The sequence below is a fragment of the Elephantulus edwardii genome, unplaced genomic scaffold (assembly GCF_000299155.1).
Source record: "Elephantulus edwardii isolate Elephantulus edwardi_28Jun2011 unplaced genomic scaffold, EleEdw1.0 scaffold00014, whole genome shotgun sequence".
NCBI lineage: Eukaryota > Metazoa > Chordata > Mammalia > Macroscelidea > Macroscelididae > Elephantulus > Elephantulus edwardii.
The window spans coordinates 30,842,505-30,863,689 of record NW_006399764.1 but is presented as its reverse complement, the minus strand read 5'-3'; the positions used below and the strand labels follow the sequence as shown (position 1 = coordinate 30,863,689).

The window sequence follows — 21,185 nt, the reverse complement described above, 5'->3', positions numbered from 1 at the left end:
ATATAATTTATTCTGTTCGTTTTTCCATTTTGCGGAAGGTCCCAGTCCCCAGCTGACTTTTACAGAGGCTGTAAGTCTTTTTTACATTGTAAGCATTAAGAAAGAAAATGAGTTTTCCCCTTCCTACGTGTGTCTCTTGTGCTTTGCTTTATAAAAGAACTTTTATTGCGTTTTTACTGGGGACATAATACATGTTTATTGCTTCAAAAGTAGAAGATACACACTAGTGTTTGGAAGAATATAAAAATAGCTTACAATTCTGTGATACACAGATAACTTTTAACCTTTGGTATTTATCAGCCATTACTCTTCCATAAGTTTTTATGAGATTTAAAAACCAATATTGGAAAATACTCTTCATGCTAGTTAATTTTTTAATCAAAAACTTGCTGTAGATAGCGTCTTCCTCTGTGGTGATGAAGAGTCGTCAAACATCGTTTTGATGGTGGCGTCGATTCTGTGGTACTGACCTCTAACACGTGTTCACTGTTGTAACTTTGTTTTTGTTGGTAGATTGAAAAAGTCCTGCAGCAGGGAGAGATCGGAGAGTGTGCGGAGCCCTACCTGGTTCTTAAAGAGAGCGACGGCGGGAAGGTAGGTGGTCAAACACTCTTAGCTGTCACCCTCTGACAGGGTCTCAGCACAAGCAGAGATTGCACATTCCCCAGAATGTGCCATGGGAAGGTAGATGGGCCGAATGGTTCATGTCCCAGCCCAAGATAAGACACTGAGAAGTTGTAATATTACACACAAAGGGTGACCCTGGAGGACATTATGTTGAGTGAAGTATCTCAGTCACAAAAGGACAAATACTGTTATAAAAGAGGACTGACATCGGGGTTGGGGGGAGACTGAGAAAGATGGGATAAATAATGTATACTGCATTGAAACAGATGAGGGAGAGGACTGTTTAAAAAGGATGTATGATTAGGTATTATTGTCATGACAGGAGTCCAGAAGGAAGGCTGCACAGTGGAATGGACTTGGGGGGAGTGATTGTATAACAATGAAAGAATTTTTTCTTTTACTTTTCAAAGAGAAAAGTGAATTGGGGAGGAGGGGTGGGCAGGGAGAAAAGTGCAACAATGAATTAATGGAAATCCAAAATCTCTGTAAACTCATTATAATCAATTAAAAATTTTTTTAAAAAGAGGAAGGAAGCACTGGTCACTGGTGATGCATTTTAAAAGAAATAAAGTCTTTACCTCAGTGGCCAGGTGGGAGATGTGTAGCTTTTGCCCTGCTCAACAGAAAGTCAGCGGTTTGAATCCACCAGAGGCTCCATGCAAGGAAGAGAGGCAGTTTCTTCCCATGAAGATTTATAGCCTTGGGACACAACGCAGGGTCACTGCGGGTCAGAGTTGATTTGATGGCAGGCGTTTGGTTGGTGTTTTCCTGACCGTGATATGAGGCGTGCTGACGCCAGTCACTAAATGCTCAGCTGTTAACCAGAGGTTGGTGCTTCAACCCGCCCAGCAGCCCCATCTGGTGATTCGCTCCTGTCATGGTGACAGTCAGTGAAACCTTGTGTGGTGTTCCCTGTCCCCCAGAGCTGCAGTCAAGCCGGCAGCAGTGGGTTTGGCCTTTGTGACCCCTCCTCAGCGAGGTTCGGGGACCCCCTGACGGGACATCTCTCCCCAGCATCACTTACCAGAGGTTGCTGATAGGATCATGAAATGTGACCTTCCTGGAATAGCGCATTCCCGAGCCGTGGACTCACGGATTTTAAGTTGGATGCGGGATTTTGTAAAAGGCCTGCTTAGACCCTGAGCACAGACCGGAGGCCTGGGCAGTGCTGTCGCCTGAGGAGGAAGTTGTTAGGGGACTGTGTGTCCCAGGGAGTGGGGGAGGGGGTTTCCAAGGCAGCTTGTGAGGAACAGGATAGCGGGGACCCTGGATGAGGAGAGGTGAGACTTACTGTCCTGAGCGTCTCCTGTGGACACTCATTGTGTGGTGGTCCCTGCAGCACCCACTCATGGACCAGCCTGCATGGCAGGTCTTCCACATGCTGTTGAAGCTGTAACGCACCAATTAGAGGTGGTGCCTTTCTCTTTAAACCCTTCCTGTTGAATTGCGTCTGAAATCACTGGATCTTTCCATCACTGGATGGTGACATCAGGTGCCATCCATTCAATGTCCGATTCATAGTAACCCCTGTGTTAAGAGGTAGCACTGGCCCAGGGTTCCCTGGGCTGCAATCATCGTGGTATTAGCTAACAAGGAAAGCAAGCTTTTTTACAAAAAAGGAGAGGTTTAAAGAAAAGCTGGATTCAATTACTATGTTACAGCTTCAATCACAGCAACGTGAACCACCAGCCTTGTGTTTAACAGTTGAAAGCTTAAGCACCGTGCCACCAGCAGGTCTCAGAGCCGGCTGCCAGGTTCGGGATGGCCAGGTTCAGGGTAGACTTGGCAGTGATGCCGTACTGCATGCATTTGATCGTCTCTGTCCATTTTTCTCCAGAGCAAAGACAAAGTGGAAAAGCTCAAGCTCCAAGCAGAGTCCTTCTGCCAGCGTCTGGGGAAATACCGGATGCCCTTCGCCTGGGCCCCCATCAGCCTCAACAGCTTCTTCAATGTCTCCAGCCTCGAGAGGGAGCTGTCCGACGTGGAGGCCGTGGGAGGTGAGACCTTTGTCTGAGCCGATGTGAACTGACTACAGCAACAGCACCTAATCACAAAACCTTCACACGGCATTTTTTTAAAAACGCCAGCTTCTATGTTGACCTGAGCAGTCTTATTTGGAATTGTTAAGCTTCGAGTATAGACACCGTTCTAAAGGTAAATTCAAGCGCAGGGCAGGCTGGGACCAGGAACAAGCAAGGAGGAAGGAACGCGAAGTAGATCAAAGGTCCACTGCCAACTGCAGAGGCTGACACGGGGCAGCGTGATGAGTCCGGGCGTCATGGTGACAGGAAGTTCTGGTCCAGCGTCGTGGCAAGAACCAGGGATTAGAGGGTGCACTAGACAGGGCCTGGCAGTGGGAGGATGAAGAGCTGACCACCCCGCTGCAGAGCTGCACGTGAACGCAGAAGAGCAGTGAGATGCATCCAGAAAGGAGGAGCCTCGTGGCCCAGTGTTTAAGCACTTGGCTACGAACTGAAAGGTCAGTGATTTGAACACACCAGCCACCCCGGGAGAACACTGTGGCAGTCTCCTTCTGTAAAGATGTACGTCATTCAATTTTTGCAATCAGATATTAACCAAACATGCAATCAAGATCTATTCATGATAATTAGCTCCTCGAATCAAAATGCTGTAAACAAAGAAGAGGGAATCGTAGCTGCAAAATATGAACCTGGCAGACAGGAAAGTGTGCGACAAAGAATGAATAAATCCAACCACTGTAAACTTTCATTAAAATAAAAAAATAATTTTGGGGGGAAAAATATGTACATCAGGTACGTCCTTGGAGCAGCAGTGGAGTAGTCTATCCAAAGGTGCCTTGGAAGAAAGGCCTGGCAATCTACTTCTGAAAAGACCTGCCATTGGAGACGCTGCGGAGCTCAGTTCTCTGACTCACATGAGTCACCGTGAGTTGGAGTGGACTCAATGGCAGATGTCCTGGGTTCGGTGCTAAAGTAACTTGTGTGCTTGAACAGAAGGCCGCGCTCTAAAATGATCACTGTTTTCCTCACAGGGAGAGGCTCCCTGGGGGAGCGGAGAACACTGTCCCAATCCAGAAGGCTTTCTGAGCGAGCTCTGTCCTTGGAGGACAGTGGATCCACCTTCAAAACCACCTCCATGACCATCAACAACTTCTTCAAGCAGGTATCCCTCTGTGCTACACCATGTCTGCCTCTGGCCCCATCTTGAAGGGGGGTGTAAGTGGAGATTCAGAAAGAGGCTAGGGTTCTTCGGGGCAGAGTTTCAAGGGCATTATTACAAAACACGGCTGACGCTTTCGTTCTGTGGGCTGTTGGAACATGAGACAGTGTTACAGGCTGAGCTGTATTCTCTAAAACGTGTGTCTTCGAGGCCCCCCCCCCATGATTCTCAGTGTTGTGTAATTATTCTGCACTTTGTGATCCGATGTAATCAAGACCAAATATTATAAATCTATTCTAAACCTCCCCCTCTGTGTTGTTGCCTCATCCTCTGGGCATGTGGTCAGGAGGGGCTAGTCCTTGGGAAAATAGATGGTCAGCAAAGGAGAGGAAGCCCTTAATGAGCTAGAGGGACGCCGTGATGACAGCTGTGGACTTGAGCGTGGTGGAAACCACGGGTGGTGCAGCGTGGCAGGGCAGGGCTTCCGCCTGCTTGTTGAGTCTCTACAAATTGTGGTCCACAGCACCGAACAATCACATGATGTTCGTGAGGCAGGCTGCAATCTCATGGTTATGTTGTCGCTTGAGTCAGTCTTTGGAGCTCTTAAAAAGATTAACGTAGGAGCAGATAGGATGGAGACTTCAATACCGTCAAGAGAGGAGAGCCCGAGAGACATGAGTCCTCTGGACAATGAGGCTGTACACTGGGAACCTTCCAGAACCAGGACACAGACAGAGTCAGCTTTCTCCTGGAGGCAGCACACCGAATTCAGCCTCCTAGCCTCCTAACTAGGAGAGAAAGGAAGTTGTGTTTGTTAAAGCTGCCCCTTACAGTGTGTCTGTGTTTCAGAACTAGATAGTGAGGACAGATGGCGTCACGAGAGGCTAACCAGTCAGATGGAAGGGAGAGCGAAGGGATACCTGATGAGAGGTTGGACCAAAGGGTTTCAGAATGGCCTGTCCTGTTAATGTCTGTGAAAGACAGACTGAAATAAGAAAAAGGGGAACAGCTTGTGGGAAATGGTTGTTCAAGGCACGTAGACACTAACGAGCGTCTCTTGGCAGGAGGGCGATCGTCTGAGCGACGAAGACTTGTTCAAGTTCCTGGCTGACTACAAAAGGTCTTCATCGCTGCAAAGGAGGGTCAAGTCCATTCCAGGTGGGGACACTGGTCCTAATCATCGGAGCTGAGACAGTTAGATGAGTCATGTCTCTAACTCTGAAAATCATCTTTTCCAAGTGAAATGTGGGTTTTGTCCTAACAGTTAAGAATGTTAAGGTGTTTAGTGTGGGGCAGAGAAGTCACCAGAAGCAGAGTATACGGAGGCACAGGGCACACTGGGGTCTCGGTGACGGGCACGCAGAGCTCCGTGCGTCGCCAGTCGGTGATGTTCCCTTTGGGGTTTTAGCGTAGATTCTTTCAAGAAAGATTGTAGCTTCAAGCTGGGCTCTCACATAATTATATGAAAAAAATTAACTGTCCGGTCACTCTCAACTCCTGTCAACACCATGGGTGTCATTCTTAACAAGTGAAATATTATCTGCTGCCCTATTATAAAAATAATTAAATATGATTCCAGTTTCCTGGTGACACGTGAGTGTGTCTGTCCTCATCCTCAGGTCAATAGCTGAGGCTCCTGTGTGGTCCTGGGGGGACCAGAGAACACAGTGTGGAAACTGCCAGTTTTCCACGCTCACAGGGCCCGGAGGCAAGTAACGGTGTATTGTTGTTGTTGTTTGGTGGTGTTGCGTCAAATATGACTCACAGCAAACCTGTGAACAGCATCTGGACCCTGCCTCACCCTGAACCATCCTCACAATCTCTGACACACTTGACCCCTTTGCTGCAGCCACTGAGTCATCCAGTCTGGTTGAGGGTCTTCCTCTCTCTTGCTGACCCCCCCACCTTTCCAAGTACATTGCCCCCTTCCAAGGAAGAGTCCCTCCTAACAACATGCCCAAAGTATAGGAGACGGTCCTTGCCTCTCGGGAGCCGTACGGCTGCACTTTCCCCAAGACGTGTTACATGAACGTCCCAGTTCATAGCGACCGTCATGGCTCTGAAGCCGTAAATCTTTACAGAGAGAAATAGCACAGCTTTCTCCTGAGAAGAGGCTGGTGGATTCGAACCCATGACCTTTCTGTTGGCAGCACAATGTATTAAGGACTACACCACCGGGGTTCTGCTGCAGAGGGGCTTTAAAGACTGTCTAATGTATCCCTTTTTAGCTCAGTTTCTTGATTTTCCATCCTTAAAAACTAAAGGCAAAATGCAGACTTTGCCACAACACTCATTTTGTCCAAGTGCAGAAAATACCCCGGAATTCCAAAATGCTTGTGCTTATAAAACAGTATCCATGAAAAAATGAGAGTGCCGCACGCTGGCGCAGGTCCCTTCTCGTGTGGCAATTTCTTCACTGACAAAACCCTGTTCCTTTTCTCCCTGCAGGTCTTCTGAAGCTGGAACTTTCCTCAGCTCCAGATATGCTTGGCTGCTGTCTGACGCCTGAAATGCTACCAGTCAGGCCATTTTCTGAGACTCGGACACGTCCACACAAGGAGATCCTGGAATTCCCCATCCGGGAAGTGTACGCCCCACACACAGTGTACAGGTGAGGCGTACAGGTGACGCACGAAGCCCACGGCCCTCGTTTTGTTTGAATAATGCTTCTGTGGTCCCTCGGCCTGTCTCCCCACTTCCTGAATGCTCCTAAGTTTCCCAAAGGAAACATGCTGGCCTCATGATAATTGATAGATCTCGTTCTCAGAGCAACTTTCTATTAGACTTTATCAAAGGGACTGTTCCTTTAGTCATAGTCATAATGTAAGACCATAGTGGATGTAATCTTTCTGGACATGAAAAATATCCCCTAGTGGGTGAAGGAGTCGCACTGCCAGCACAAAGGTGTGAGGTCTGAACGCACCAGCCGCCCAGTGGAGGAAGACGGGCAGGGTCCTCACGTGTGATCACAGCCCCCGAAAACCCACCGAGTCTGCTGGGGTGGTCCCGACTCCAGAGCGTACAACAACAACAACAGTCATTACTTTTAATTTTTTTGTATGCGCAGAAGGACATAATAGACAAAGAAAAATGGGACCAAAATGTTCTCATTCCTTCAAAGATAAGCACTTCTCTCCAGAACATCTTGGTCTCTTAGAATTTCCTGCAGCTACCATCTACACGTAGACTCTGAAGAGACTGTGGGTTGGGTCCAGAACACAGTGATAGAATGAGAATGGCCATAAAGCAGACCGGGTGAACTGCTTTTATTTCCCAGGACATGGAAGCTACAGTTACCCTGTGAGATAGCCTGTTAGGAGCCCTGGGGGTACAGTGTGTGATGCGTTAGGCTGCTAACAGACAGGGCGTCAGTTTGAATCCACAGCCCTCCCAGGGAGAAAGATGGGTCCTCCTGTAAAGCCTGACAGTCTTGGGGACCCAATGGGGGGTCGCTCTGATCGTAGTCTGCTTGATGGTAGTGCATTTGTTGGGATTTTAATATGATCTGAAAAATGCAGGACCAAACCCCAAAGCAACCCCACTGGGCTGCTGAGATGGTCCCTCTCTCAGATTAGAACCGCTGAGCTTTCCTAACGTGTGACATAGTGTGAGAATGATTGAAACGTCACACAGAGACATGAGCTGAGCACACGCTGCGGGTAAAGTGGCCCTGATAGAGCTGCCCAGCGTGGGTTGCCACAAACCTTCAGTTTGTAAATAATAAAAGGTGTGTGATCAGTTTCTTGATAAAATGGCAGGTAGTGGAGTGAGGCCAGCTGTCCATCCACCACGCGCTCTCATTGCCATGGAGTCACAATCCCCTCCTAGCTGATCCTCCAGTGGTTTTCACAGGCTGCACATCACGGGAGGAGATTGCCCATTTTTCTTCTTTGGAGCTTCTGGTAGATTCGAAGTGCATCCCTTTGGGTTGGCAGCACAACTCCCTATTTACTAAGCCAAGTATAAGAGCCGCCTGTGGCCGTTTAACATGTAAAATGTCACCAGCGCAATGGAGGAACTTTTTCATTTAGGTTCTTTTCACTTAATTCACATTCAAGTCCCTGCATGTGGCCAGTGGCTACCTCATGGAACAGCATAGAACAACCTCAGAGACCTTGAAAGCCTGGGCTGCTGAGAGGCTCAGTGCCCCCTCAAGTGCCACCTTTCCCTGGGCACCAGGCTGGCTGTCTCCTTGTATACATGTCTCAAAGTTTCCCCAAGATCTGTTCCCCAACGGTAAATTATTGAGTTACAAATAATGTGCATTTCCAGTTTTCTTTATACGCCTATCTTTTCTTCACATTGTCCCGTTATGCAACCCTCCTAGCGGCGCAGGAGAGCCCCCAATTCCTGATCCTCACCCACTGTTCCAGTGTGACCCTATAGGATTGACACACAAGGAAACCCTGAGCTCTCCCAGTCCAAACTCCCCCCACCCCCACGTCACCAAGAACCACAGCTGAGACCCCGAGGGAAGAGGGTGGTTAGCCAGTTATTGCCACGTCCTTCCAGCTCATGTTCAGAGCAGGCGTGCCAAAGGGTTTGCAGGGGCTGATTTTTCCAACGTCTATTGCCAGGCCTTTCTTCCCTGCTGCCTCTGGATGGATTAGAACCACCAGCCTTTTTGGTTAGCAGCCAAGCACTAAACTATCTGCACCACCCAGAGACTGTTAAGTGGGTAGCTCACCAAGGTGAGAAGTACCACCAACCACTCATCATGAGAGATGGAGAAGCAATAGAAACTGCCAGTGATTTCATCTGGCATGGATCCACGATCAATGCCCTTGGCACCAGCAACCAGGAAATCAAAAGACAACATAATGCACTGGGAAAGTCTGCTCTCAGGGACCTCTTCGAAGTGCTAGAGAGCAATGATGTCAGTTTGAAGACTAAGGTGCACCTGTTCCAAACTATAACCTTTTCAGTTACTTGCTGAGCTGAAAGTTGGGCACTGACTAAGGATGACAGAAGAAGAGTCTATGCCTTTGAGCTGTGGTGCTGGAGACGAGTGCTGAGCATCCCCCAGGTTTCCAAAAGGACAAATATGTCTTGGGAAAGGTGCAGCGAGGAGAGTGAAACTGTCTCGCACACTTTGGGCGTGTTGTTAGGAGTCCTTGGAGAAGGACGTCATGCTTGGACAGGTAGAGGATCAGCGAAGGAGGGGAAGACTCAGATGAGATGGATTGACCCAGCGACAGTCATGACAGGCTCAGAGGTGGTCAGGACAGCACAGCGCAGGGCGGGGCCCACATCCACGGTTCAGAGGGTCATGATGAGTGTAGTCGACCTAAGGGCACCTGACAATGATAACAATCCAACATTTACAAATGTGACTTGCCTTCAAGACTGAAAAGTTGCACTCATTCCCTAGCCCCAACTTCATCCTTCCTGGTCTAGTTACCCATGTTGCTTGAACTTCAGTCAGACCCCCTTGAAGATGAGACTTCCTGCCAGCATCACCGGCACGCACTAGGCTCCCATTCCCAGAGGGACACCAAGGCAGGACAGTGTTTGCTAAGGGATGCTGTGCCCCGTATCGTCTTAGAAACCTTCTGTAACTGGAGCGAATGCCCCTACATTGGAGTAACCTGGCACTGAAAGAAACCTACAGTTATTCAGCTCTGCCTCAGCATTTCATCATCTGGGAGGCGTTTATGACTCTCCACTCCCCGCTGCAGACATTATCTCTTAATTACATCACAGCAGAGCTGGGAGTGCACCAGTGTGTGCAAGATGATTCAGAAATGTGGGCGTGAGGAGGAGGACGAGTCGGAACGGATGGCTGTGGGCCCCGCTTGGCATCTTCAGAAACAGATGCAGAAAGAGTATTTTTTTGGTTTTCCTTGTAACCCATAGAAACGCCAAGACCACACACTGGGTAATGGAAGAGAACCGTGCCATCCAGCTCGGGCCCCTTCCCTTCTCTTGGCCCCCACGTCTCCTCACCTTTTGTATTTTTTTAAAATATAAATAGTTTTCTTTTTATGTTGTTATTTTCATGAGAAATAGACACTGGAACAAATGACAGTTCACAATGGCACCTGACAATGTAGAAGCAAAATGCACAAAAGCAGACAGTTTCAGCTAAACCATTGTTTCATTTAAAAAGACAAACTAAACGTTAGGGGATATTTTTGGCTTATGATCTAAAGATCATCTCAGGGCAACAGGGTTAAGGGTTGATCCAGCTTCCTTTGCTCCAGGAAGTCTGGATTCTATGAATATTTGAAATTCAGCATTCTCTTCCCTTCTTTGGCCAGGATACTTTACTAGAATCTCAGTTCAATTTTAAGCCTTGTTTAAGGAAACAGTGACAGTGAACTTGAACTAGAATTTTACTATGTGAGAGCTACAAGGACTCAGGGAGCATCTGGGTTTAAGTCCCTCCTGCTGGTGGTCAGTGTCCTTCATGTTTATAGTGGTTTTAATCAGACTGATGTTGACAGATTTCAGTCTTAGACTAACTCTCCCCTCTCCCACAGCCTCACTGCTCTCTCCTAAGATGGAAATGTGAAGAATCAAGTCAGGTCTAAAGCCCGGATAAGATTATTACTGCTTTATAGTTGTTAGGAGTAGATTAGCAATGGGTGTGGATTAGCAGTGACTGACTGGATTATCAGTGGCTGTGGCGTTTGCCACACGGTGCCAGTCGATCATTGTGCCACTAGAGGGCAGAGCTTGCTCACTTTCTGGGCCCCGCACGGTGGTCCGTGCCACAGGGCAGCGGGGAGTCAAGGTGTAGCAAAGTGAAACATGCATTTTACGTTTGGCCCTTGACACGTCGGATGAGAAAAACTGAAAAATACTCCAGTTCACAAGCGTTCTCTCATGCTGTTGTTTGCAAAGGACTTTATTCTAACCTGTTTGCCTCAGTCTGCCTTCACTAGTGAGTGTTGATTTTGAAAATTAGACATGCTTTTAGGAAAATGCAGTGGAGAGGGAAGGGGTCCTGGTGGTGCAGTGGGCTGAGTGTTGTGTTGCTAACTGGAAGGTCAGAGCTTCAAACAGTCCAGCAGTTTTACCAAAACCTGTCCTGCAGGGTCGCTGTGAGTCAGATCTGACACACTGGACTTTTATTTCCATGTTGTTATGAGGTGCCGTGGAGTTGACTATGACTCAAGACGAGCCTGTGATTGGCACCCTGTTCTGTCCTGCACCATCCTCATCACGGACATACTTGAGCCCCTTGCTGTGGTCACTGCATCAGTCCATCTGGTTGGAGGTCTTTCTCTCTTTGGATGATCCTCCACTCTTCCAAGTATGATGCTCCTCTCCAAGGAATAGCCCCTCCTAGCAATACACCCCAAGAATGTGAGATGAAGCTTTGTCATCTTTGTTTCCAAGGAGAACTCTGGCTGCACCTACTCCAAGACATGTCTGTTTATTCTTTTGACAGTCCATGGAATAGTCAATTCTCTTATTCAACACCACAGCGCAAAGGCATCAGATCTTCTGTCATCCTTAATCACTGCCCAGCTCTCAGATGTATAGCTTGGGATTGAAAAGACCATGTCCTGAATCAGGTGTACCTTAGTCTTTAAACTGATGTCATTGCTCTTCAATAATTTGGAGAGGTCCCTGACTGCAGGCTTTCCCAGTGCAATACATCTCCTGGTCTCCTGAGAAGAATTTGTTGATAGTTTCAATCTTTTCTCCATCTATCAGAATGGTGCCTATCAGTCCAGGGGTGAGAATTTTTGTTTTCTTGATGTTGAAGTAATCCATAGTAAAGGCTGTAGTCTTTGATCTTCTGCAGCAAATGTTGCAAGTCCTCGTCACATTCAGCAAGCAAGACTGTGTCACCTGCATAATGTAGGTTGTTAATGAGTCTTCCTGATTTTTTTTTTCTTCCTCTGATCTTGATGCCACACTCTTCTTCATAGAGACCAGCTTCTCAAACATGTTGCTCAGCATACAGATAGAATAAGTGAATGGGTTGAATGGCTGTGTGTATTGCAATCCTGAAGACACACAGTTCAAGGCCACCGGCAGCTCTGCTGGAGAATGATGGACAGTGTCCCCTCCCATGTGATTAACTGTCTCTGAAAACCCACCAGAGGGTCAGCTATGGGCTTTTTCTGAATGATGATACACAACACAAATATATATATATGTATATATCCCCCCTTCTGTGGATTTTCAGAAGCAGTTATTCTAAAGAAAGATAAGATTGCTCATCGTCCTTGCATAGAGCAGCTGGTGGATTGAAACTACGTACCTTTGGGATTGTGGTGTAGCTCGTTGCCACTAGGCCACTAGTGTTCTACACACACACACACACACACACACACACACACACACACGTTGTTTAAAGGGCTTTGTGTGTGTGTGTGTGTGTGTGTGTGTGTGAGTGAATGTGTGTGTATAGTTGTGTTCTGTAGACTTAGAACCTGGAACCGACCCACCACTGGCCCTCCAGCAGGTTTTCAGGGGCAGGAGATTTTCATGGGAGGAGATTGCCCGTCCTTCTTGTTAAGCCAGAAGAAATGATTCTCAGCATCCGGTCAGCAACTGGGAATGTGGGGACTGCTCTGACACGTGGGTGTGGTGTCGTTGGCTGGCACATCTGCTTTAGGAAACTTTGCAGAGCTCGGAAAGAATGTCTCCTTTCCCCTGAGTGGTGCGGACAGGCTGAGCAGGGCAGCCCGCTATCCTGACCTGTTGTCCAGTCGCTTTTGTAAACACTGCATTGTCAGGTTTGGCACTGAAACAACCCTGCTGCCATCAGGTAGATTCTGACATGGGGTAGAGCTGCCCCAGAGGGTTTCCAACTCTAGAAATTTCTGTGGAAGCAGACTGCCTCATCGTTCCTCTCTGTAGCAACAAGTGGGCTTGAACTTGTAACCTTTAAGTTAGCAGCTCAGCCCTTAATTCACCAGAGCTCTCAACAGTGCCTCTCTACTTGAATTTTAGGTCTTTGAACAAAGCCAGATATTATGGAAACTTTGCGTTGTTCTTAATGTGGAGTTAGAGGGAAGGAGGCTTTTGTTAAAAATACTATTTTCTTAAGGGAGGAAGAAAGAGATTTACATTCACCCTCATCGTCTGTTCTTATCTGGCCTCTCCCAGCCTCTCGAGGAGCAAGAACTTAATTTGTTCTGATAACGGTACCAAAAGTAGGGCTGAAGGAAGGTTATTTGTATTTTCAGAAATTCCTGAGTGTTTAGACTTAGTTCGAGACTGGATTGAGTCCAGAAAGGCTATTTTCAGATTAAGAATGTTTTCCTATATATAGTCATAAAGTAAATATTTAAAATAACACCAAGTTGTACTTCAGGAATGGGGTCCTGAGACTGTCACTCAATGCCTAGCACCCCAAAATATTCTCTCCTCCACTTTCTCTATACTCCTCACTACAAACTTTACCCCCACCCAGTTTAAATAATAAAATGCATTCAATTCTTTATGTAAAGTACCTGTCATTAAGACATACAACCTGGGCTCTCCTGAGAGGCAAGGATGGTGAGACTTCATCTGATACACTTGGAGCTTGCCGTCAGGAGGACCAGGCCCTGGAGAAGGTCTTCATGCTCCAGAAAGCGGAGGGTCAGGAAAGGAGAGGAAGACCCTCCAGGAGGTGGGCTGATGCAGTGGTCATAACAACACGCTCAGGTGCAGAGAGGTCGTGAAGAAGCTCAGCTGCTGGACACGCGTTCCTGGCAAGCCAGGTCGACCCGATAGCACCTCACACAACAGGTTGAGCCCTCCGAGATGGAGAATAAATAGCAGGTGGGAGGCAGGCGCGGCTGCATTTCTGAAATAGTTCTTTCTCATTTAAAGGAGTCCTGTCTCTGCCACTTAGGAGAAACCCAGTCTTATTAAAGGCTTTCTAGACAAGTCTTTGTTGGATGTTCTTGATTCAGGTCCAGCCACAGAGACCCTACATACAGCAGCTGGAACCGCGCCTGGTCCTGACCCGTTCTTACGGTCACTGCCACATTGGAGCCCGTTGTTAGAGTCACGTGTCAATACAGTTCATCGAGGGTCTGTCTTCCTCTGACCTTCTGCTTTCACCAGTGCAGTGTCCTTTTTCCAGTTTCTGGCCCCTCCTGACGATATTCTCAGAGTATGTGGGACTAAGCTTCACCATCCTTGCAGCTCAAGAATGTCCCAGATGCACGTACTTCTTCACTCACACAGACCCTGTGTACAGTAGGAAAGTCTGTAGTCAGGGACCAACCCAAGTTACTGAGGAGCAATGTCAGCTTGACGACTAAGGTGTGTCTGATTCAGGCCTTTTCAATCACTTGCTGTGAGTCTGAGAAATGGACAGAATAAGGATGGCAGAAGAATTGATACCTTTGGGTTGTGAGTTGGAGAAGAGCACTGAACATTGAACTGATGGCCAAGAGAACAGAGAGATACATCTTGGAGAAAGTACAGCCCAAGATCTTCGTGGAGGCAAAGATGGCAAACCTTCATGTTTCATACTTAGGACGTGTAGGTAGGCAATTCAGATGAATTCACTGGAGAGGGATAGCATCCTTGGAAAGATGGGGGTCAGCGGAGGAGAGAAACACCCCATGATATGGATTGACACAGTGACTTCAGCAACGGGCTCGAGTGCTTAAGGGATGATGAGGACGGCACAGGACAGGCAGGGTTCAGGTTGGCTGTTCAAAGCATCTCTATGAGTCGAAATCAAAGGCACCTAACAGCAACACGGCAAAACTTAGCCCTTGGCCTTGTTGTCGAGGGGAAATGATGGGAACTGCGCCTTCTTGAGCTCTGCTGGCATCGCCCATCGGCAGTGGCACTGCTGACCCCCGAATGGTGCCTCCCCAGTGACTCGAGTTCAGCAGAGGGGCTGAGGAGAAGATGGACAGTGTGCTCCAGCATAACTCACGGCCTAGGAGACCCGCTGGACAGCCAGCTGTGAGTGGGCTTCAGCCCGCCAGCAGGGAGCAGAGAGAAGAGAAATCATTTTACACTCAGCACTTCTGCGAGTTGACCTGCTGCCTTGTAGACAGGCTTGCTGGGTCGTGCCATCTGTCTTGCTCTCCCTCAAGGTTTTCTTACAAATTATGTGCCGTCAAGCAGCCTGCTGAGGACCCCGGGCCTCGTGGTGGCATTTGAACAGAGCCAGTGTCCCCTTGACCATCATCTGACACAACTGCTGAGCAGGGCTGGGTGTGGAGGGCCAAGGTGGCAGGGCTCCCTGGAAGGAGCAGGAGAGGAGTACGGAATTCTGTAAGCCAGACCCGCAGCCTTGGGGTGATTCCGACTGGCAGCCACCCTGCAGGACAGAGGAGCCCCCCTCATGGCGCTTCTGAGTTGCAGTCTTTACAGAAACAAACCTCCACAACGTTCACAGCTGCCGAGCGCTCATGCACGGTGCCACCAGGCTCCTTTCTCATGGAAAACTCACTCTGGCTGCTGTCCGGTCGGAGCCCAGGCCTTGCCGGCCCAGCACTGGGTTTCCGAGGCTGTAAACGGCACTGGAAGAGATTGCCCAGCTTTCTCGCCAGGAGCTGCTGGTGGCTTCAACTACCAGAACGGCACAGCCTTCAGTGGTATAAATGAAAGAGAAATACATGCAGAATTCTGCGCAGCCCAGACCCTGGCCTGGAGTTGGTCAGGAACTGTGTGTCGTCTTTATGCGTCTACTGGTGCTTTATTATTACCCTGTAACTCCATGGAAGGGTGGTGTAGTCTGAATGCACCAGTCACCCTGAGGAACAGAGATGGGAAATCTCTTCCCGTGAGATTTACAGCCTCAGAAGCCCAGTGCAAGGTCGGCTGTGAGGCCCCCCTGGCTTGGCGACAGTGAGTGTTCGTAGCTAGATGGAGCCTGGTGGGTTTCAGCTCTCACATGATACAAGAAAGTGAAGCTGGGCCAGCAGAGTGAGTGTGGTGCAATTGGCGGTGCCGTAAAGCCGGCTGTGACTCCTCACAGCCCAGTGAACCGGAGAGTGGAACCTCGCCCGGTCCTGTGCCATCCTCCAGTTGGTACTGTGAGCGCACTGTGGTGGTCACCATGTCAGTCCACGTTGTTGAGGGGCTTCCTCTCCTCGGCTGACCAAGCGTCGACAGGGACTTCCTCCAGGGACTGCTCTCTCCTGCTGTTATGTCTAGAATATGTGAGACCACGTCTCTCCGTCCCCGCGTCTCTGGAGCTTTCTGGCTCTGAGAGGGTTTGCTGCTAAGAACGTCGAGGAGGGTTCTATCGGCTTACTGCGCTGCAGTGGCGTGAATGAGGCTGAGGCTGGATACCAAGCCAACAGAGCTTCAAATTCCAACCAGGCCGCCCGTGTGCACAGGGTTAGATGAGCTTCCAGAAAACGAAGGGAGACTAGGAAGAAAGGCCTGGCCATCTACCTCTGAAATAATAGGCCTTTGAAAATAGCAGCACAGCAGTAACACCAGTGGAGAGTTTAAATGATGACAAAAAGATTTGAGAAAGAACAGACACGAGCTAAGCTGAGCTGAGACGAGCTGAGACGAGACGAGGCCATCTCCCCTGGTCATGACTTGGGTTGAGGCTGGCCTGAGCCATTCTTCTCTAACTCTTGGGGGTGCAGTGAATTCTGGGCAGACCTCTGCACTCCCAAATGTGGGGACTTCCTAAGCTGCACCCCTTTATCTCTGTAAGTACCAGGCCCAGAAGGATGGGACTGCCGGTCAGGATCAGATGCAGCTAGTTGAGGAGGAAGAATCAACCATCACATCCTCACTCCCCTTAAAATCATCCGCTCCTGAAAGGAGGAGCCCCGTAAACTGACTCCTTCCAGCCCGTTCACTGCTGCTTCCCTCTGGTCTCCCAGGAGCACAGGCCTCGGCCTGCCAAGCGGCACTCGGTTCAGTGACCTCCAGTCCTTGCTCACTGAGTCTTCGTCTGTTCTCTTTCAGAAACCTTCTCTACGTTTATCCACAGAGGCTGAACTTTGCCAACAAGTTGGCATCTGCCCGGAACATTACGATAAAGATCCAGTTTATGTGCGGAGAGGATCCCAGCAGTGCTATGCCGGTAAGGAGGGACTCCTTCCTTCTGACCAGGCTGGACTCAACGCGCCTGTACGTGCATGTGGACAAGAGCTGCTGTTGTTTGAGATGTTGCTGACTCAGCTGTCACACACGATAGAACAAAGTGCTGTCCTGTCTGCCCCACACCAGCCTCACACCCTGCTGGGTGCGCTCGCTGTTCCAGTCACCATGGCCATTCACCCCCTTCAGCCTCTCCCTCTCCCTCAATGACCTTCTGCATTTCCAAGGACGGTTCTTCTTCAAAGTATGAGAGATGGCGTTTTACCGTCCTCACCACTAAGGGACATCCTGGCTTCACTTCCTTGTGGACAGGCTGCTTTGTCCTTTTGGTGATCTGCGCTATACTCTGTCCTCCTCACCACAGCTCAGGGCTATCAGCCCTCCGTCATTCTTCCTTGTTCATTGTCCAGCGTTTACAAGCAGGTGAACCAATTGAAAAGACCCTGGCTCGGGTTAAAAACACCTTAGTCTTTGCGGTGTGTTCTTACTCTTCAGCGCTTTTAAAGAGCTCACTCTGGGGAGCTCTGGTGGCCTAGTGGCAAGAAGCTGCACTTCAATCCCAGAGGAACACGGTTCAAATCCACCAGATGCTGTGCCGGAGAAGGAGGAGCAACCTCCTCCCGTACCAGTCAGATCTGATTTGACGGTACACGCACACAAAATAATAAAATTTAAAAAAAAAAAAAAAAAGAGCTCGCTCTACAGCATATTTGCCCAACACTCTGCCCTCTGATTTCTTGGCTTCCGCTTCCACAAGTGCTGATTGTGGATCCAAGAAAAGAACTTATCTGTGAACTTTACACCAGTTGCTGTGTCCACTCCATCTCCTGCTGACCCACGTGTGTCGGATGACTTGGCTCCAGCTTTCATTGGCTGATTTTTGTAAAAGTAGATCACCAGGTGTTTCATATGAGGCACTACTGGGCGGATTTGAACTGATAGAACCCAGCACTCTTGGTTTATAAGGCATGTTGTTGTTGTTGTTGACTGCCTTCATGTCAAGCATGACTCATAGAGATCCTATGAACAAAAGGCCTGAAGCCCCTTTACAACTATCGACATTTATCAAAGTTCATAGAGTTTCCGGAGGCATGTGGTTTAGGAAGTGGATGCCACTCCTGCTTCCACAGAGCTGTGCAAATCCAGAACATTGAATTGGGCTGATGACTATGGACTGGATAGATTTAAAGGTCACTGTTAACTTGACCTTTTCTACTTTGTGGACAGGTCATCTTTGGAAAGTCCAGTGGGCCTGAATTCCTGCAGGAAGTGTACACGGCCATCACATACCATAATAAGTAAGTGTATTCTGGAGTTCTGAGCGTCTGCCAGGGTGGTTCCACCATCTCCTGTATTTTCTGAGTTTTCCAGGTGATTCCTCCCACAAATGTTTTTACCAAGGGCCTCACACACAGAGGAAAGCCCTGCTCATTCCATGGTTCTCTGTGGGATGTGCTCCATCTAAGATTTAGAGAACAAGTCTTTAAGAAACTCATATTGAGGGAGAGCTCTGGTGGCCTAGTGGCAAGAAGCTCACTGCAATCCCAGAGGCGCGCAGTTCAAATCCACTAGATGCTCTGCTGGAGAAGGAGGAACAATCTCATCCTGTACCAGTCAGATCCGATTTCACGGTACACACACACACACACAAAATAAATTAAAAAAAATAAAAGAAATTAATATTGCTTTGACTTTTCTAGAACTCTCTTGCATAATGCTAAGAGAGTATATGCTTTGAGACACTGGGGCAGCTCTCCCCACACTGTCTCCTCATCTTCCAGACATCACCCCACAGCCTCATGAGCTGCCTGTCTCAGCAGCTAACACGCTGCAACAGAAATGTTATCATGATCAAGGAGGCCGGAGGCAAACTGAGGGGGTCCGCTCTAGGAGAAAGCGTTCTCTCTGTTTGGGAGAGAGGGTCTGGTCTCCTGGGAGCGCTGGCTGTCCTGGCATTCCTTTGCAACCCCCCTGTGTCTTGGAACAGTCCTGACTCTGAGAGGCTTATCATCCAGGGATCCCAGATCTGCTCCTGACTCGTTTTGCTGGTGGCCCTGAAGTCACTCTCTCTGCTCCTTCTCTCTCTTCCTTTATCTCTTGTGAGAGGAAAGGCCACATCCTGGGGAAACTTCCTTTCTCTGCCCAGCCCTGTGGCTGATTAAACTCATTGCTCTCCACCCTTATCCCCTTGCAACTGATTGAATTGTCAACCACATGACGGCGGTGACTGCGTGATCACAGCACTGCCTCTAACCCTGTGTTAGCATCACAGAAGTTAAGATTGGCAACACACAGCATAGTTAATATTGGGAGTCATGGCCTAACCAGGCTGACATGTACTCTGTGGGGACACAATCCAGTCCATGACATTGACCAAGGGGCGCACTCTGCCCAAGTGCATAAGCCAAGTCACAGAATGAGGCCTGTATCTTTATTCACATGCGTAGATGGGGAGGAAGATCTGTGCAGGCTTAGCCAAGCATGGTCTGACATCCCTGGCCCCCTGAAGGGTCTCACATTCCAGGGTTGTGATGCATGTTACACGAGGCCGTTCACATCAAGCCTTAAATGAAGCTTCTGGGGTTTAGTAACTCAGGAGACTCAAGTTTCCTTTCTTACCTACGTCGCTCACTTGTCTCTCTAAAATCCTGTGATCCACAAAATCACAAACAGTGTATAATCCTACTTCTATGGATTACCCAGAGTTTGCAGGTTCCAAAATTTCTTATGGTAAAGTGCATAATGGGGTGGATTGCTAACCAAGAGGCCAAGGGTTCAAATTCACCATCTGTTCTGCTGGAGAAAGACAAGGCCGTCTACTCTTGTTGAGGTTTAGAGTCTTGGAAATGTGACTGAGGGTCCCGAGGAGCCAGAATCGATGCCGCTGTGGGGGTTTCTGATGAGGCATGGTGAGCGGAGAACGGGGTGCTGTGATCTGGGGGGGTCAGCGTGTCTGGCACTAGCTGCGGCCGAGTTGACGGACTCATGGTAACTCATCTGTCAGGTCACAGCGGGGCTCTGCAGGGCTTCAGTTGATTTTTGTTCTTTTCTTTGCTTGAAAGTTTACAAATCATACTACATTTTCATTCAGTGATTCATGTTTTATTTATGATGTTAATTGCATTTAGTTCTTGGAATTCATTATAATGTCTAATCAGCTCCTCAGGGAGCTCTGGTGACGTAGTGGTAAGGAACTGCCCTGCCAACCCAAGAGTTGTTGTTGATTGCCATCGAGTTGAGCACAATATAGCGACACTATGAACAAAAGGCCTGGGGCCTTTCTAAAAGTACCGTCGTTTTCCAGAGACGTGTTGTTTAGGAAGTGGATGCCGCTCCTGCATGTGGTTCAAGTCCCCCAGCTGCTCCACAGGAGAAAGACGGACAGTCTCCTCCCATGCAATTTACTGATTTTAAAATACAGTCAGCTGTGGGCCAGTTCCAACTCTGTGGCACTCAACAACCATCAACTGCTTACTGTATACTACCTTTCCCTTCACCCGGCTGATCTATTGATCTTTGCTCTCCTCCTCCTCCTCAGTGGGAAAGGAGTAGATTGCCAGGCCTTTCTTCCACAGTGCCTCTGGGTAGACTGGAACCTCCCTCCTTTGGGTTATCAGTGAGTTCACAAACCAGTTCACTCCTCGGACTCCAGGGTTTAGAAGGGGATGACGATACTTGGAAATGAATAATGGTGATGGTTGCACAGCATGGCGAATGTACTTAGTGAAACATGCATGTCCGTGGGCGCTTGAAATGGCAAATGTTTTGCCATATATATTTTACCACATTCAAATTTTTTTAAAAACCAAGAAAATAGCTTGATGAGTGTGTATACGCTCAGCGTGTTCTCAGGGTCAAGACGGAGAAGGGGATCCTCGCAGGATTCTGAACCTTGCCTCCTTTCAAACCAAGTCGATGATTTTTCCTACCGTTGTGTGGGGAGATTTCCCCCTCTTGTAACGCTTTCATCAGCCCCCCGTCTTCTGTGATGGGTGAGAGTCTGATCTCCTCAGCTTGGCCTGAGAGACTTCTGGCTTCTTACCAAACACTGAGTTGATTCTGACTCCTAGTGACCTTATGGGACAGAGTAGAGCTATTCATCGGGGTTTCCAGAGACTGCCTCCTTGTTCTCCCTCAGAGAGGCTGGTGGGTTTGAACCACTGACCTCTTGATTATCAGTCCAGAATGCAATCCACTGTGCTGCTCATACCTGACCCTCTTTTCAAATGAGGTTGTTGAGATGCTTCCATTGTGAGGGGGAATTATTCCCCATTGAGATCTTTCGCCTGTAAGCCGCTTTCTGTAAGTTAAGTGTCCCCAGCCTCCTGAGGGTGGCCCCCCCAGGACCCCCAGGCCAGGTGCTGAATTCTGTGACATGAAAAGCCAGCCGCCAGCAGGGGTCAGCAGAGAAGCCATGCCTCACGTGGAAAGGT

The 21,185-nt window shown here is 48.6% G+C and overlaps 1 protein-coding gene across 2 annotated transcripts in view; it reads left to right on the top strand.

Annotated features, from left to right (window-relative positions):
• DOCK8 (dedicator of cytokinesis 8) overlaps positions 1-21,185 on the top strand; it is a 151,456-nt gene that overhangs the window by 54,892 nt on the left and 75,379 nt on the right. For both annotated transcript variants that reach the window (XM_006881327.1, XM_006881326.1), the window contains 7 exons: positions 514-594; positions 2,465-2,624; positions 3,641-3,771; positions 4,833-4,926; positions 6,217-6,379; positions 16,618-16,735; positions 17,980-18,050. In XM_006881327.1, the coding sequence (XP_006881389.1) occupies positions 514-594; positions 2,465-2,624; positions 3,641-3,771; positions 4,833-4,926; positions 6,217-6,379; positions 16,618-16,735; positions 17,980-18,050 (818 nt within the window). The remainder of the gene's footprint in view (positions 1-513; positions 595-2,464; positions 2,625-3,640; positions 3,772-4,832; positions 4,927-6,216; positions 6,380-16,617; positions 16,736-17,979; positions 18,051-21,185) is intronic.